This window comes from Cherax quadricarinatus, chromosome 16, assembly GCF_038502225.1.
Source record: "Cherax quadricarinatus isolate ZL_2023a chromosome 16, ASM3850222v1, whole genome shotgun sequence".
NCBI classification, from domain to species: Eukaryota; Metazoa; Arthropoda; class Malacostraca; order Decapoda; family Parastacidae; genus Cherax; species Cherax quadricarinatus.
The window spans coordinates 43,681,293-43,700,766 of record NC_091307.1 but is presented as its reverse complement, the minus strand read 5'-3'; the positions used below and the strand labels follow the sequence as shown (position 1 = coordinate 43,700,766).

At 38.8% G+C, this 19,474-nt stretch overlaps 1 protein-coding gene across 1 annotated transcript in view; it reads right to left on the bottom strand.

Moving 5' to 3' along the window:
• Positions 1-19,474, bottom strand: part of LOC128688798 (nephrin-like) — a 625,489-nt gene that overhangs the window by 549,591 nt on the left and 56,424 nt on the right. The window contains exon 4 of the mRNA XM_070085659.1: positions 15,604-15,755. Within this exon, the coding sequence (XP_069941760.1) occupies positions 15,604-15,755 (152 nt within the window). The remainder of the gene's footprint in view (positions 1-15,603; positions 15,756-19,474) is intronic.

Genomic DNA, 19,474 nt, shown 5'->3' with positions numbered 1-19,474 from the left:
GGAGCGTTAAAAAGATACATAATTTACTCCTGGTAGATTCTGGAGGGATTAGTCCCAAACCTGCATACCAAAATTTCTGTTTAAGAACACAAGAGGCGAGGCTGATTGTGCAGGATACTGTCAATGAAAAGCAGGAAAGTGATGAGTACACTGCAAATGGACGATTACCAACAAATCCCAAGCTGATTTCAAGAGGGAACTTAACAGAATCCTCAAAACTGCTCCTGACCACCTTGATTGTGGTGCATACGTTGGACTGCGGGTGATGTGTACTAAGCGCTTAATCTAGCACGCCATTAACTAGGAGGCCTAGGCAGCGGGATCTATGACCTACAGAAGCGACTCCATATACACTCTTGGTTATCCTGCTGGAATAACACTTACTTAATATTAAACTGCATCTATAAACACTGTATTGCTTAAATAACACACATGTACAACTATTTGACAGAAGGAAATATAATATTATTTCTAAATTATATTTTCTCTTAAAAAAATGTCACAAAACAAATGTGTCTTAATTTGAGAAATTATCTTGTCTAAAAAATGTTAAGACCCACACAAGCTTTGAGTAAACCAAGATTGTTAAACCTGGGTAACACACTATCAGCTCTGAAAGTGTCATTGTTAACTATGTTCAAGACTTTCACCACTTACTACAACACAATACTCAGTACATTTGTAAACCCGCATTAGAGAATAATTTAATGTCAGTGCAGTAGATAAGTCAAATAAAACAAACCTGGACAATATTAAGAATATGCTGAAAGAAACTTAGGATTGAATTCAGTAGCTTAAGAGCTCAGAGAGTGCAATGAGTTTGCTGAAATCATTATGTAGTGGTGAAAAACTCTAGAGGAGATCTTACTAATTAAAATTTGATAAATATTATGAGGAAATTGTAGTCAGCGTTCCGAACAACGAAATATCACAGATATATCTGCCTGTTGATCATTTTCTAAATCACAAAATTCAAAATGAAAAATAAACATACTGGTAATCGTTGGATAACAAACATAAAAATAGAAATGGACAAATAAATGGCAACAGCATAATTGAATAAAGAAGGAAATTTACTAGAATGGTGAAGATAAAATATAATTGTTCTTCCAACTGAACTGACCTAAAATGTCAGCAAATGTCAGAAAATGTCAGAAAATGTCAGAAAATGTCACAAAATGTCAGAACATGTCAGAAAATGTCAGAAAATGTCAGAAAATGTCAGAAAATATCAGAAAATATCAGAAAATGTTAGAAAATGTAAGAAAATGTCAGAAAATGTCAGAAAATGTCATAAAATGTTACAAAATGTCACAAAATGTCACAAAATGTTACAAAATGTTACAAAATGTCACAAAATGTCACAAAATGTCACAAAATGTCAGAAGATTGTTTAGTGGTGGAGGAAATATTTCCTCTCCTCACAGAAACACATTTATATCCCTAAAATGGGGAGATGCTGATGTAGGAAAATCTATTTTTTTCTATTTTTCAAAGTTTTTCATCAAAATTTAAAATAAAACTTTAAACTCTATAAGGTAAATCTGCCAGTTAATTCAGTTTAATAATAAATTTATTTTATAGTTTACGCTAAGCGCTAAACCCATGAGGGTCATTCAGCACAAGACGTGGTAGAGGCTTGATCCTCCGTCTGCTGAGAGTACATGTATAAACTCTCTCCTTCCTTCTCTAAGTTTAATACTAGAAGTTTGCTCAAGCTTCTAATGCTATATTTTTATTTTCCAGTTATTAAAATAACAAATATTTCAACTTTTCAATTTTTAATACTTTAAGTAAGCAATACTATGATGGCTGGAAAATTTACTTTTGTGTTTATTAAGTGGAAATTATTCATAACTTTATATTCTAAACTGAATTCTTTATCAGATTATTGTGTATGTTCTTAGATTTTCAATTTATAAACCGGTAATTAATAAGTAGTGAAGATATTTCCATCTCTGATAAATTAACTTATTTCACACTTAACCATCCTGAGTTATTTACCACAGTGTGCAAAAAGCGTAATTTACTAAATAAAAATTACAGGAAGAGTGTTGGTAGCCATCAAAATATTGGCTGGAAATTATGATATCGAGTCATCACATCTTGAGAAAAATCGCTTTAAACAACAATAATAACAATACTAATAATTATTATTATTGTTTCTTCAAGTCCATGATACAAATGATACGGATCTAGCTGATATGATTAACATATTGTAAAGAAAATCCCTGGTTTGCAGAACATTTCCGGTAACTAAGGTTGATTTTGTTCCCCAGCTTCCGAACCCACAGTAGTCGGCTAAACACCCAGGTACCTACTTACTATTAGGTGAACAACGGCTGCAGGAGTAAGGAAATATGCCTAACATTTCACCACTTGCCTGGGATCGATCCAGGGTTGTCAGTGTGTGAGAATACAGCAGGATATAACTCGGGATTTTTTTTTTTAACATTACATCTTTTCTCTTGCTAATATTATCTATGTTTCAAACAATGAAGCTATAGCTTTTGTAAGCTAGTTTATGCTTGAGTACATTGCAGGATGATGCCTGAGTGAGCTTAAGAACAGTGCAAGCTGTAGGTTGTATACAAATAAGCTTGATTATGATTTATTCCACTGCAAATTTGGGCAAGGGCTGAAAGCTCTAGTTCAATGAAAGCTTGAATAAGACTGAGAATGTTGAGGAATGTAGTCTGTGAAGGCTAGAGCGATTCAGACCATAATAGTACTGAATGCTGAAGCGTGAATATACTTTAGAATAATATAGACTGTAGATTATGTAAGCTTGAGAAAACTGCATGCTGTAACTTGTGAAGAATTGTGTAAGCTTCAGTACATTATATTTTATAGCTTGCATTAGTTGAGAAACATTACAGTTTCTAGTATGTGGAAGCTGCACTATGCTTCAGAGCTTAGAAGGGAATATCATCTGAAAGGTTAAGAAAAGTGGTGTCAGGTGGCTTGTATAAGCTTGTTCTTTTCTATTTCCTTTAATCTTTACGGGGAAGTGGAAAATTATCTTTCCTTCTCAAGTCACGCGTGTCGTAAGAGGCAGCTAAAAGGCCGGGAGCAAGGGGCTGGTAACTCATTCTCTGAATATATTATTAAAATTAAAAAGAAGAAAAACTTTATAAAACTGGAATGTCTGACTATGTATGGATGTGGTGGAGAAGATAAGGAGATGATTGCCAGTGTTATGGATGAAAGGAAGTTGGATGACCTTGCTCTAAGCCAGGGGTGAGGAACGTCCGACCCGCGGGCCATTAATTAAGGCCCGGGAAATCATATGGTCTGGCCCTGCCAAGGCAACCGCAGGTGTGAGTCGAAATTCAATAAATCTAGGAGCCTTTTTTCAGTGTAACATAAGTTTATATTAACTCGTCCCCATACCGGTTTTTGCTGTATAATGAAAACAATACGAAACCTAAAATCGAAATAAGTTTGCAGAATTATTAAGATACATTTTAGGTAGAATATACTGAATATACTGGAAGAATATAGTGATACTTTTTAGGTGCCATTGATTTTGCAATATTTCATAAAATCCGACCGGTCTTCTTCAGATTTTGAATCGGTCTCCCATCCATCGTCTTCATTTCGAACATATTTCTGCATCAAAATACCACTGAGACCTTAATCTCCACTTTCTTTCTTTCATCATTATTTTCACACAAAATATCAAATAATTCTTTCTTCGACATATAACAAATCACAACAAATCAAATCTTTGACTGCCAATTTGACTATTATTCCTACTGACAAAATATCGATAAATTTTCAATAGACGTCAGGAACAGAATTAATTTTTACATTTTAGTGAAGTATGTACCAGTGGGTGTAAGACACCAACCAGTACTCAGAGGACAGTCAGTGTCAGTGCCAGTGTTAAGGGGGGAAGAAGGAATTCCTGGAAAAAATGGAAAAATTTTAGAAAACAAATTTCTTACAGAAAAATAATGCATTATTCTGGCAACATGTTGATGCAATCAGATTGTTTCTATCATATTTCTAAGTATGTATTTTTTATGTTTTTGCTGTCATCAAGAGGACATGATGCCAATTCGTGTGTTTTCTTTTCTTTTTTACTCCAAAAATTACGATTTTCATAATCGTTTCTTTCCCAATATGTGTAGTTCTCAATGGAACGGAATCAGCAAGACATCCTATTGGGGCAAGTGTTCCACAAGGAAGCGTGCTGGGACCATTGTTATGGAATGTCTACTTCAACGACCTTCTTCATCTCATCCCAGAATCACATGCATATGCAGATGACTGTACACTGACATTCACTTATAAGAACATAAGAACATAAGAACGAAGGAACACTGCAGAAGGCCTACTGGCCCATGCGAGGCAGGTCCAAGTCCCTACCGGCTTAAGCCAATGCACCCAACCTAGTCAGGTCAGGTCACATTGACTTAAGGGAGGAACACGGCAACCGACCTGTTAGCACAAGCTATCAGGTCCAACTCACACCCACCCACATCTACTCATGTATTTATCCAACCTATTTTTAAAGCTACACAACGTTCTGGCCTCTATAACGGTACTTGGGAGTTTGTTCCACTCATCCACAACTCTATTACCAAACCAGTACTTTCCTATATCCCTCCTGAATCTGAATTTTTCCAACTTAAAACCATTGCTGCGAGTCCTGTCTAGGCTAGATATTTTCAGCACACTATTTACATCCCCTTTATTTATTCCTGTCTTCCACTTATAAACCTCAATCATATCCCCCCTAATTCTACGTCTTTCTAGAGAGTGCAGTTTCAGGGCCCTTAGTCTATCCTCATAGGGAAGGTTTCTGATACATGGGATCATCTTTGTCATCCTCCTTTGTACATTTTCCAGAGAATTTATATCCATTCTGTAATACGGTGACCAAAACTGTGCAGCATAATCTAAATGAGGCCTAACCAAGGATGTATAGAGTTGAAGAACAACCTGAGGACTCCTATTATTTATGCTTCTTGATATGAAGCCAAGGATTCTATTAGCTTTATTGCGAACACTTATGCACTGTTGTCTTGGTTTCAGATTACTGCTAACCAGAACTCCTAAATCTTTTTCGCAATCCGTAATATTAAGATCTACATTATTTAGTTTATATGTGGCATGGTTATTGTCCTGTCCAACATTTAGAACTTTGCATTTGTCTATATTAAACTGCATCTGCCACTTCTCCGACCACTGCATCAGTCTATTCAAATCCTCCTGGAGTGCTCGAATGTCCTCGTCAGAATGAATTCGACGGCCTATTTTGGTGTCATCGGCAAACTTGCTGATGTCGCTCTTTATGCCCTCATCTATGTCGTTTATGTAGATTGTGAACAGCAGGGGGCCCAACACTGACCCCTGTGGAACACCGCTCGTGACGCTTCCCCACTCTGATTTCTCCCCATTTATGCAAACTCTCTGCTGCCTATTTGTCAACCATGCCTCTATCCAGGAAAAAATTTCTCCTCCTATTCCATGTGCTTTAATTTTCCTCAATAGTCTCTGATGTGGGACCCTGTCAAAAGCCTTACTGAAGTCCATATACACAATATCATATTCATTACCATGATCTACCTCCTCAAATACCTTAGTGAAAAAAGTTAATAAATTCGTAAGGCAGGAACGCCCCTTTGTAAAACCATGCTGAGATTCGTTGATTAATTTATGCTTTTCAAGGTGGCTACGAACTGCCTCGGCAATTATTGATTCCATAAATTTTCCCACTATGGAGGTTAGGCTTATTGGTCTATAGTTCGAAGCTAAGGACCTGTCACCTGTTTTGAAAATAGGTATCACATTTGCCATTTTCCACTTATCTGGCACCATGCCAGTTTGTAGTGATATGTTGAAAAGATTAGCCAAAGGTGTGCTAAGCTCCTCTTTACATTCCTTTAGAACCCTTGCATACAGTTCATCAGGGCCTGGGGATTTGTTAGGTTTTAATTTATCTATTTGCCTAAGGACCATGTCACTTGTGACCCTAATAGTGCACAGTTTATTATCGTCCTGTTCTACATAATTTATCATTACTGGAATATCGCTGGTATCCTCCTGTGTAAAAACTGAGAGGAAGTATGTGTTAAAAATTCTACACATTTCCTTATCACTGTCAGTGAGCTGACCCGAGGAACTTTTGAGTGGGCCTATCTTGTCCCTGATCTTACTTCTGTATACCTGAAAGAATCCTTTTGGGTTAGTCTTCGATTCTCTTGCAACTTTAACCTCATAATCTCTATTTGCTTTTCTAATTCCCTTTTTTATTTCTCTCTTTAACTGAATATATCGATTTCTTAATTGCCCCTCTCCTCTTTTGATTTGCCTATATATGCCTCTCTTTTGACCAATCAGATATTTTAATCTATTGTTCATCCATTTAGGATCATTTTTGTTTGATCTGATTTCCCTATTTGGAACATAATTTGACTGAGCAGCTAGAACTATGCCCTGGAAAGCATCATATCGGCAACCATCACCACCTACCTGACCCCTAGTCAGGTCATTCCAGTTCAGCCCACCTAAGTAATTTTTCAGTCCTATGAAATCAGCCAAGCGAAAGTCAGGGACGGAGACTTGATTGCCATTATTAGGGGAATTCCATGCTATGTTAAAACTGAGTGATTTGTGATCACTCTCCCCAAGCTCATCATTAACCTCAAGATTATTAATTAGTGTTTCCCTACTGGCAAGAACCAAGTCAAGGAGGTTATTTCCCCTAGTTGGCTCTGTCACAAACTGTTTTAAAAAACAATCCTGGATCGTATCAAGAAAGTCACCCGACTCTAAATTTCCTGTCAAATTGCTCCAGTCAATCTGTCTATAGTTGAAATCTCCCATTAGCACAACATTTTCGTATGTAGATGCCTTACGAATTTCGTCCCATAGAAGTTTACTGCACTCCCTATCAAGATTTGGGGCCCTGTAAATCACACCCAAAATTAGTTTTTCTCGGCCCTCGAGAAGCTGTAACCAAACAGATTCAGTGGCTGACGCTTCTAATTTAATATCTTGTCTAACACAACAATTTAAATTGTCTCTGACATACATCGCTACTCCACCACCTTTCCTGTTGACCCTGTCAGTGTGGAATAATTTATAGCCTTGTATGTGACATTCAGAGGGCATCTCTCTATCTTTCAGATTGAGCCAGGTCTCTGTTATAGCAATAATATCTATGTTTCCTGCACTTGCAATTAATCTTAGCTCATCTATCTTATTTCTAACACTCCTGCTATTAGTATAGTAAACCTTAAGGGAGCTAGTCCCTTGCTGCCCTCTGCTGTCCCCCTTTGTTTGCTGACCTGTTCTATTGTCTTTATTTATAACTTCATGCTGAATGCCTTTTATACATTTACTGTTTCCAACCCTAGTGTTGCAACCTGCTTGTTTCCCACACACACCCATACCTCTATCTTCCATCAGTTTAAAATCATAGGCATTTCACCAATGGCCTTCTCAATCGAGTCTGCAAGTGCTACCACCCCTGCCCCAGAGAGATGAACCCCATCCCTTGCATACATATCATGTTTGCCATAAAAGTTGTTCCAGTTGTCAATGAATGGGATTGCAAGTTCCTTGCAGTATCTGTCTAGCCAGCAATTTACACCAATTGCCCTAGACAACCATTCATTTCCTACTCCCCTTCTAGGCAAGATGCTACATATGATTGGGATCCCTCCCTTAGACTTAATGAAATCTATAGCTGACCTGTACTTATCTAGCAGCTCTTCTCTCCTACCCTTCCCAATATCATTTCCACCAGCACTGAGACAGATAATGGGCTTGTTCCCATTACCTGACATGATATTATCCAGTCTGTTGACAATGTCCCCAACACCAGCTCCAGGGAAGCACACTCTATCTCTCATCTTCTTATTCCTATTACAAAAAGCACGATCAACATATCTTACCTGAGAGTCACCAACCACAAGAATGCGCTTACCTTCATTAGCAGGGGCAGTAGTACCCTTACCTTCACTGGCCACTGAATACATTCATCCTGGAGAACAGAGAAGCGATTTCCTACCTTCAGATCTGCACTCTTAACTTTCCTTACTCTGATGCGCCTCCCATTACTGTGAACAACTCGCCACTTGTAGCAGGTGCTGGGCTGCACCTCACTGCTGGTAGCCGTTGCTACCACCCCACCTACAGCCTCCTCACAGTGAGAGACAGACTGCACCTCACTGCTAGAAGCCTCATTCCCCACATCTCCAACCACCTCACACTCTCTCCCAGGCCCATTGAGGTGGACCTTCAGCCTCCTAATCTCCTCCTGGAGAAGCAAGACCTCCTCCTTCAACTCTCCAACCTCAGCTTTTAAAACACTGTAGAAGCAAGCCATGCTTTGTAACCGTCCACGCTAATCCCCAAGCAGCTCAGGGTCTGTGACCTCACGTGACGACTGACCACTGAACACTGGCGACTGACCACTGAACACTGAGAAAACGCAAATGATGATCGTCTCTAGGGACCATGATGGTAATGCTGGTGCAGTAGTAAGGATGAATGGGAGGGTGTTGGCACCTGGAGAAGAAGTTGATATCCTTGGGGTGAAATCTGACTCCAAACTAACCATGAAGAACCATGTTGTAAATCTAGCAAACAAGGCAGCCAGGAAGCTTACAGCACTTCACCGTATCTCACATCTACTTGACAGTAGGGGTTGCAAGATTCTGTACGAGGCACAAGTACGCTCACCCCTTGAGTATGCTCCACTTTCTTGGTTTGCCTGCCCCCCCCCTCTCATCTGCGACTGCTTGACAGAGTAGAGAACAGAGCAAGACGTCTCATCTCTCGCCTGGACCCATCCTGGATAGATCTGTCATTTCAGCAGAGCCTTCAACACAGGAGGGATGTGGGTGGCCTTACTGTTATGTACAAGGCCAATATTGTCAAAGTACCACACTTGGATCCACTTCGAGGACAGTGTGAAACAAGCTTTTATGCCACAAGACGGGCAGAAAGCAGCAACTTCACTCTGGCTGTACCCTTCTCCAGAACATCACTCCATCTGAGATCATATATACCCAGGATGACTCGAGCATAGAACACATTCGTACAGCATAATGATGTCACCGAGATACAGTCAGTTGATCACATGAAAATGCTGGCCTACAGATGGCTCCAACTTCATCCTGTTCCCTACTTGTATGTCTCATAACAATAAAAATGCTTTCAAATGAGCTGATGTAGGTAACAGCTCTTAGCTTGTCAATAAAGTTAGGAATCCTTAACCTGTAAATAGCTTGTCAATAAAACTAGTGATCCTTAATCTTGTCAAACCCTGTGTAAAAAAAAAAATGGCATCATGTCTGTCGACTCCATGTTAGTTAGTGTTCAGAGTGAGAGCTGCTCAGTCGCCTGTGGGCTGCCATCAAGTGTTGAGATGTATCCTCCGCCGAAGTCTGATGCGCAGTGTCCGTAGAGTTTTACAAGTTAGGTTAAGTAAAGTTTGTCAGGAAACAGGATAAGTGTTTCCTGACACGGGTCTTAGATGTTGACCTGCCGTTTGAGTATTTAGACATCTGACTGAGGCCTTCCGCTGGCTTACCCGTCCATCCTTTTAAATTTTATAGTCATAGTTATAGCCATTTTTTATATGTAGATTCTTACAGAAAATGAAATTTCTCTTTTTCTCAGGAATGAGTTATTGATCTTTCGTTACACGTTTTGCAAAAACTATTTGGCATAATGTCATGATTTTTGCACACATTATTGAGGAATGATGGTTCTGCACAATGGTAACAGGGATTTGTAATATCTTTTACCGTTTTTTTTTTATTGATTTTTTTCCTCCCAAAATCCTTAAAAAAAGACAAATTTCAACATTTTTTATTATGTAATCTATTTATATTTCGCTCAAAAGTTCTTTGAACATTGTACATGTTACCAATTTTGCAAACTGGGGCGAGTTTTATACCCTATAAAATAGGGCATTATTATTCTATACCCAATAAAATAGGGCATTATTATACTCCAAACAATGCTGTTTAAATCATAGTAAAAATTTCCTTAAAACTGGATAATTAGGAAGAAAAAAATCTATAAGTGGCGTGACATTCTACAAAGAAAAGTTGATGCAGAATGTCGATCTTTCCAAGAGAAATGGACAAATGATTATTTTTATATTTGAAGTCAAAGGCAAACGTGTGTGTTTAGTTCGTGGCGATGCGTTAGCAGTAATGAAAAACGCCAATCTGGAGTGTCACATCAGTTCAAAATATGCTAAACTCAATGAATTGGGAGGCCAAGTGCAATTGCATAAGATCAATGTTCTTCTGTGGAGTTTGGAATCACAACAAACCGCTTTCATTAGGCCTAGTTGTAACAGAGACAACGTTATTCAGACAAGTTATGTAGTGAGCGAGCTAATCGCAAAGAAGCTGAGGCCTCGTGTAGAAGGAGAGTTTGTGAAGGAGTACACGGTGGCTGCTGCGGACTTGTTAGCACCAGGTAAAGTAAAATTGTTTCGGAGTGTTAGTTTGTCTAGGAGAACAGTCTCAGATCGAATTACTGGCTTGGCAAAAGATATTGTAAAAAACACTGAAGGATTGTGCAGGGAATTTCCAATTTTTCTCTCTGGCTTGTGACGAGACAACGGACATAAAAAATTCTTCCCAAGTGGCTGTCTTTGTTCGTTGGATAACTGCAGAGTTTGACACGCAAGATGAACTGCTGTCACTGGAAGCCATTCATGGCACTACAAGAGGTGAGGACTTGTTTTATCAATGAAAAAAAAAATGAGTTCCGGCCATTTCTCGCTCGGGAAAGGGATTAATTGCATTTTTCATGAAAGAACTGAAAAGTCTCAGTCTTGATTCACGTGAATTAATTATATGCCACTGCGTGATACATCCAGAAAGTCGCTGCGCACAGTCGTTGCAGCTCAACGATGTCAACACTAGTGTCATGCATAAATTTTGTCAGAAGCAGAGGGCTTAACAGCCGCCAGTTTAAGCAGTTACTGAATGAACTTGACTCTGAGTACGGTGATCTTCTTCATCACTGTAAAGTGAGGTGTCTGAGTTGCAGGAACATGCTCATAAAGTTTTACGAACTGTCGGATGAAGTCAAGCACTTCATGGAGATGAAGGGAAAATCTGTCAGGGAGCTTAATGACAGAAAGTGGCTGTGTGATCTAGCGTTCATGGTGGACATTACCAAATACCTCTGAAAGCTAAATGTCAAACTGCAGGGCCCTAAGCAGCTTTTTAGCTCCTTGCCTTCAAACGCGAAAACATTTTAAGCTAAATTAAGGTTGTGGAAATTGCAACCCAAAAGAATACCACGGTGCATTTCTCCACTCTGGAAGGACAAAATCCTTCTGTGACATTTGAATATGCTGGTGAATGTGCGAAACTAACCGAGGAATTTAATGAAAGATTCAAGGACGTGAAAAATGAAATTGAACATCTTCGTTACACCGTTCAATGTGGAACCAGCTGATGTGCCGGATAACCTACAACACGAGATCATTCAGCTTCTAAGTGATGATGAGCTGAAAGCTAGATACAACAACCTCTCACTGCTTAAGATCAATAAACGTTACATAAGCAGTAATGAATTTCCCACTTTGAGGAGACATGCACTGATACAAGCATCTGTGTTCTGAACAACTTGCTGCTACCAGCAGTTCTTTTCAAAACTCACCATCGCAAAGAGTCGACTGCGCTCCAGACTGACCGAAGCAAACCTGGAAAAGCAGTTGCGAGTAGCAACATCATCAATACCAGCTAACATCACATGCCTCACCAAAGAATAGCAGTGCCAGCCATCACATTAGGCGTGAGTTACTTAAATGTTTCACCAAATATAGCAGGCTAATTTTTTAAGTTTATATTTTTGTATGGACCGCGAATAATGTTATAAATATCCAAGTGGCCCTTGGCAGAAGAAAAGGTTCCTCACCCTTGTTCTAAGCGAAACAAAGCAGAAGTGGGTAGGGGAGTTTCAGTGAGGAGAAATGAATGGGATTAGGTCAGAAGTATCTGAGAGAGCAAGAGGTAAGTAAGGGGTAGCAATAATATCGAAAGATCAGTTATCAAAGGAGAAGAGGGGAAATAAATGCATAAATTCAAGGATTATGTATATTAAAATAAGGTCGAATGTGAAAAGTTGGTTTTAATAAGTGTTTATGCACCTGGAGAAAAGACGAGTGTAGAGGAAAGAGAGACTTTGGGAGATGTTAAGAGAGTGTTCGGGAAGTTTTGAACCAAGTGAGAGAGTAGTTGTGGTTGGGGACATAAATGCTAAAGTAGGTGAAACGGTTATATAGGAGGTGGGGTAGGTAAGTTTGGGGTTCCAGGGGGTTTCATAATATGTAATACATATTATAAGACAAAAAAGGATAAGTATACAAGATATGATACTGAGCGTAATGACAGTAGCTTGTTAGACTATGTATTGATAAATAAAAAACTCAGGGTTAGACTTCAGGACGTCCATGTTTGTAGAGGGGCCATAGATATATAAGAACATTTTTCAGTTGCAGCTACAGTGTGAGTAAACGTTAATTGGGAAACAAAGAAAATGGCACCAGGAAGTAGGAGAGAGGTGAAGGTTTATAAACTAAAAGAGGATGCAGTTAGGGTAAGATATAAGCAACTATTGGAAGAAAGATGGGCGAGTGAGAGTATAGGAAATGAAGTTGAAGAAAAATGGGGTAGATTCAAGAATATAGTGTTAGATTGTTCAGAGGGAATATTTTGATCAACTGTTGATGAAGACAGAGAAGTTGTTATTTTGTGCATTGGGCAGGGAGGTATGGCATCTTATAGGAGTGAGGAAGAGGCAGTTGTGAGTGTGGACGAGGTGAGTGAGGCAGTGGGCAAAATGAAAGGGGGTGAAGCAGCTGGGAGAGATGGGATAAAGACAGATATGTTAAAAGCAGATGGGGATATAATTTTGGAATGGTTGGTGCTTTTATTTAATAAATATACGGAAGAGGGGAGGTTACCTAGGGATTGGCAAAGAGCATACATAATTCGTTTGTGTAAAGGCAAAGGGGACAAAAGAATATGTAAAATTTATAAAGGAATAAGCATATACCTGCTAGAGTTATTATTGAAAGAATTAAGAGTAAGAAGGAGAGCAGGATCACAGATGAACAAGGAGGCTTTAGGAACGGTAGGGAGAGTGAAGAGTATTTAGATTAGGGTAAAGAGGTTTTCTTTGCATTTATGAATTTGGGAAAGGCACATGAGAAGGCGGGTAGGAGAGCAATGTGGCAGATGTAACAAATGTATGGAATAGGTGGTAGGTTACTGAAAGCAGTTAAGGCTTGTTACGAGGATACTGAGGCTTAGGTTAGAGGAGGTAGGAGAGAGAGAGAGAGAGAGAGAGAGAGAGAGAGAGAGAGAGAGAGAGAGAGAGAGAGAGAGAGAGAGAGAGAGAGAGAGAGAGAGAGAGAGAGATTATTTTCCAGTAAAAGTAGGCCTTTAGAGAGGGATGTGTTGTCACTATGGATGTTCAATATATTTATAGATGAGGTTATAAGAGAATTGAATGCTCAGGTGCTGGCTAGAGGTGTAGGATTAAGCGTTAGAGAATCTTACACAAAGTGGGAGTTGTCACAGATGGTCACTTTAGTTTTGGGAAATTCTGAAGACAGGTTGCAGAATTTGGTGAAGGAATTTGTAAGGGTATGTAAAAGAAGGAAATTAAAAGTGAACATAGGAATGAGCAAGGTGATGCGGATAGCAGAAAATTTAGGTATTAAAAGATTGAACATAATATAGGAGAGGGGATATGGAGGAAGTAAATGTATTCAGATATTTGGGAATGGACGTGATAGCAGATGAGTCTATGAAAGATGAGGTGAATCATAGAATTGATGAGGGGAAAAAGGTGAGTGGAACAATGAGGAGTCTATGGAGACAAAGAACGTTATCAGTGGAGGCAAATAGGGAAATGTATAAGAGTATAGTGGTACCAATGGTCTTATATGGGTGGGAAGCATAGGTAGTGACTGTTGCAAAAAGAAGGCTGGAGACAGTGGAGATATCGTGTCTGAGGACAAGGTGTGGAGCGAATATAAAGCAGAAAATCCGCAGTTTGGAGATAAAAAGGACGTCCAGGGTTTCTAAAAGTATTTTCCAGAGGGCAGAGGAAGGGTTGTTGAAGTGGTTCGGACATTCTAATAAAATTCAAATAAAAATATGCCCCTGTCATACTATACATTTTTAAATTTATTTTTTAATAGAGACTAACAAAAGGTCAAGATGTTATCATTAAAATTCATGACCAAAGTATTAGAAAAATAGAGATTTAAAGAAAAGTAAGAGAAAGTATATGTATTTCGGCGAGTAGACGATCCGAAAACGGTTTTACCTTATTCCAGAACTTCCGTTCTCGTTGCCTCAGTGATCGTGATTAAAATAGTGCAGAGCGAAGCTTAAGTTAATAATTCAGTTGAATATTAGCACTGAAGAGCTGAAGGTAATCAGAAAAAGCATTCACAGGACGTCATTTAGAAACTAATATCCGAATTTCTTAAAAAAAAAATGGTAAATTAAGACATATACAGCCCAAATATTTCAAAGTGACCAAAGAGAACAATATCCTAAGATAAACTGACACAATAAACTTGAAAACACTCGGAAGCGTCGTTATCAAGTTATCAGAGTGGGAATTGTGATGTTAAACATTATCTTTTGCGTCATCATCATCATCATCATCACCATCATTATTATCATATTATTATTATTATTATTATTATTATTATTATTATTATTATTATTATTATTATTATTATTATTTCTTCATGGTTATATTACAACTGTTTGTCTTGTCCTCTTCTAGTCATCATTTTTTCATATTTTTCAGGATTTATTCTGAGAAAATTTGTATTTGTTTCAAAGTAAATCCACAAAAATACAGATAAACTATCATACATCTTCTTGTCTTCCTCATGCTTCTAATACATCAGGTACTGTCAGCAGACAGTCATCATGCACAGCTGTCAGTCTCCACGTCAGCTTTCATTCACTACCTCAACACTCCTGTCAGCTTCAAGTACCTGTCGTACACTACAGTAACTTCTGTCTCTTATCAAGCATTCTGTTTTCAAACCTTTTCATATTATAACGTAATAGATATAGCAGAACGAATATTATGAAGTAAACGCAAAATACTACGTGAGAAAAACTTCTTGATTAAGCAGCTGCGGGAGAAGCGACGACGTTTTGGAACGTCCTGAACCTGTATAATGTCAACTGATAATGCACCATGTAGGTACTAAACATTCATTTTCTCTATTTTGATGATTTATTATTAAAATATTGCCCCTTTCCCATTCTTGCCTCGGTGACTTAATCAATAATAACTGGATCTAATACACAGCTTCCTATTTAGATGACAATTAATTAATTTTTCATAATAGCGATGAGGACTACCACAGTGAATTATGTTATTAAGTAATGTCAAGATTTGCAGAAACAGTTTGCTGATCACGCCAGCAACTAAGCCTGGTCTATGACCGGGCAGCGGTGGACATGATTCATGAAATCGTCAACAGGTAGACTGATGTTTTTGCAGTGTTTTTGCAAGGAACACATCATGAAACTTGTCCTTCTAGACTTAGGTAGGGTGGGATAGACATACCTTGTCTGTGTGGCTGTTGAGAACTGTATTCTGAAGGCGCCAGGTAACTACAGCAGGAGGTCTGGCTCCCACAACTTGGCACTGTAGATCATACGGGCGTCCGGCACTTAGTGGAGCTCTATCCCCAAGGATTCGAACCCACAGAGGCGGAACTGTCAGCCCACACCAAGGAAGAAAAGTTTTTTTATAAGCACACAATAAATTTGATTTAAGAGTGGGAGAAAGGCGTTAGATTTCAATAATTATGAAGTATAACTGATAGACAGTTATTAAAGTAAAATAAATGTGAATTTTGGCTTAGTGAGATGGTGTAAGTGTGCAACCATGGGCTCTGGTGGCCTGGTGGTTAACGCTCTCGCTTCACACGGTGAGGGCCTGGGTTCGATTCCCAGCCAGAGTAGAAACATTGGACGTGTTTCTTTCCACCTGTTGTCTATGTTCCCCATCAGTAAAATGGGTACCTGGGTGTTAGTCGACTGGTGTGGGTCGCATCCTGGGACACTGACCTAAGGAGGCTTGGTCACAGACCGGGCCGCGGGGGCGTTGACCCCCGGAACTCTCTCCAGATAAACTCTCCAGATAAACCAATTCAATAATAACCTGACGTTTCGGACCGAACTGGAACATTAACAAGTCACACTGAGAACTGGGAAGGGAAAGAGCCAGAATATATGTGAGTGGGTGGCATGGGAAGGGAGTGGTTGAAAGGAAGGAGGGAGTAGTAGTATTAGTAATGGTAATGGTAGTAATAGTAGTAATGCAGCAGTGTTAGGGTAGAAATAATAAGGTAGTAATAGTGGAATTATGAAAAAAATATGGTAGAGTGTACTATTAGGGAAGGAATAGCGGTAGCAGTAGATAGTTATAATGAAGTTAGTTAATAATAACAAGAGAACAGATGAGTATCTCTACCATTATTATTACTACAGGTTTCTACTAATAGTAATATCACTACTCTTTTATTTTTACGCCTACCACTGCAGCATTATTTGTACTACCACTACAACTACTACTATTAGCATTATTACCACTACTAATAATATTATGACTATTACCACCTCCCATTCCGCCACTCCTTTTCCCTGCCACTGTCTAATTACTATTCTGGTCTGGTGAAAGAAGTGTTACAATACAACACTGAAGAACTGTGATGCTGAGAGTGGTAGTTCAGTCGCTATGGATGGTGAATATGTTTTATTAAATGTTAGATTTAGTCTTGGCAGGCTTGAGAGTATTAAAAAAATAAAGATTTCGTTAAGCTCAAGAGATCAATGAGGATGTAGTCGAGAATGTTACAATTCTGTGTAAGTATTATGCAGAAATTGGTGCTATATTCATGGTAAGTGTTTTTCGTTAAGTGTTACACATTTCGGTAGGAATTTCCCATTAAGCAAACGTTACACTTTTAGGTAAGTGTTTTGTTTCTTGGTGTGTTCACGTTTATGCAAATGCTACAGTGTAGCATTTGCATAAAATGATGCATTTTAGGCATTTTAAAGTGTTGCATTTTAGGCAGATGTTACACATTTAAGCAAGTGTTACACTTTTAGGTAAGTGTTACACGCTCGGGTAAGTGTAATGCTGTTTGGAAAATTTCACACTTTCTGCAAAATATCACACTTTAATATATGTCTTTCTGTTCTCTTTCATCCTTACACTTATAGGAAAAGATCACACTTTTAATTAAGATCACACTTCCATGAAAGTGCTATATATCTGATAAGCTCTTCTGCGAAATAAATTTACCCCTTTTAAATGTTATACGTTATACACAAGCGTTTCGGATTTCAAGTGAGTGTTATATTTTGTGAGAACATTCATGCTTTATCTCTCTGCTGCGCTTCTACGTAAGTCACTTACTCTGTAGGCAAGCGACTAAGTGTCCCACTTTTGTATATGAAACTTAATTTAGATGAGTGTTTCACTGCTAGGTTTAGGAGGTAATAAGATAACTTCAGAGACTAGGAAGGTGACCGACATAGGAGGTAATGAGGTAACTTCAGAGACTAGGAAGGTGACCGACATAGGAGGTAATGAGGTAACTTCAGAGACTAGGAAGGTGACCGACATAGGAGGTAATGAGGTAACTTCAGAGACTAGGAAGGTGACCGACATAGGAGGTAATGAGGTAACTTCAGAGACTAGGAAGGTGACCGACATAGGAGGTAATGAGGTAACTTCAGAGACTAGGAAGGTGACCGACATAGGAGGTAATGAGGTAACTTCAGAGACTAGGAAGGTGACCGACATAGGAGGTAATGAGGTAACTTCAGAGACTAGGAAGGTGACCGACATAGGAGGTAATGAGGTAACTTCAGAGACTAGGAAGGTGACCGACATTCCAGAATGATCCTATCAGTGCACATTATCTTATCACTTTCTTACTTCAAGTAGCTTGCCGTCATACTGGCCATAGGATCGTGAACCGTAAACTTTGAGCTACCCTTTCCTGTCGTAGCCTGCCAAGGGTCAGTGAAGGTCACTTAAAGGAATGGGGCTCCTTCATCCATAAACTTGATTATTTCTTACTCCTCAGGCGCTGTGTGTCTCCTACTGCTTGGGCGTTTTCCCAGGCACTGAATGAGACACTTTGCAATTGAACTTCATGAATATGCCAATAACAGTGAGTTGGATATGGTAAGAAGTAAGTCATCTAGGAAAAGATGGACTAGGGTACGACACAGCGGTGAAAAAGATGAACTAGGGTACGATACAGCGGTGAAAAAGATGGACTAGGGTACGACACAGCGGTGAAAAAGATGAACTAGGGTACGATACAGCGGTGAAAAAGATGGACTAGGGTACGATACAGCGGTGAAAAAGATGGACTAGGGTACGACACAGCGGTAAGAAAGATGGACTAAGGTACAACACAGAAGTGAAAAAGATGGACTAGGGTACGACACAGCGGTGAAAAAGATGGACTAAAGTATGACACAGCAGTGAAAAAGATGGACTAGGGTACGACACAGCGGTTAAAAAGATGGACTAGGGTATGACACAGCAGTGAAAAAGATGGACTAGGGTGTGACACAGCAGTGAAAAAGATGGACTAGGGTATGACACAGCAGTGAAAAAGATGGACTAGGGTATGACACAAGGGTGAAAGAGATGGACTAGGGTATGACACAGCAGTGAAAAAGATGGACTAGGGTGTGACACAGCAGTGAAAAAGATGGACTATGGTATGACACAGCAGTGAAAAAGATGGACTAGGGCATGACACAGCAGTGAAAAAGATGGACTAAGGTGTGACAGAGCAGTGAAAAAGATGGACTATGGTATGACACAGCAGTGAAAAAGATGGACTAGGGTATGACAGAGCAGTGAAAAAGATGGACTAGGGTGTGACACAGCAGTGAAAAAGATGGACTAGGGAATGACACAGCAGTGAAAAAGATGGGCTAGGGTATGACACAACAATGAAAAAGATGGACTAGGGTATGACACAACAGTGAAAAATGTTGTGGGTAAACAAGAATTCAGACGTAAGAAAATTAAAGATAATCAGTGGTGCCGCTGGTGAAATTCCACTAACTTTGCCAGTCACAAAAGAATTCTTGATGTTTTACTAAGGTCATGCATTTTAACGTAATATTTTCTTGAAATATAGTTAAATCTTAATTGTTTTTTTAATTTTATTTAAAATGTGAATGATTATATAATCCTATATTGCATATTATACTGATATGCATTTATATATATATATATATATATATATATATATATATATATATATATATATATATATATATATATATATATATATATTCAATAAGAACACAGTAAACAGGTGATTTCAGAATATGCAAAACAACCACTGTGAAAGAATAAAGAAGTTCCAAATGCTTTCGTGACTACTCACATTATC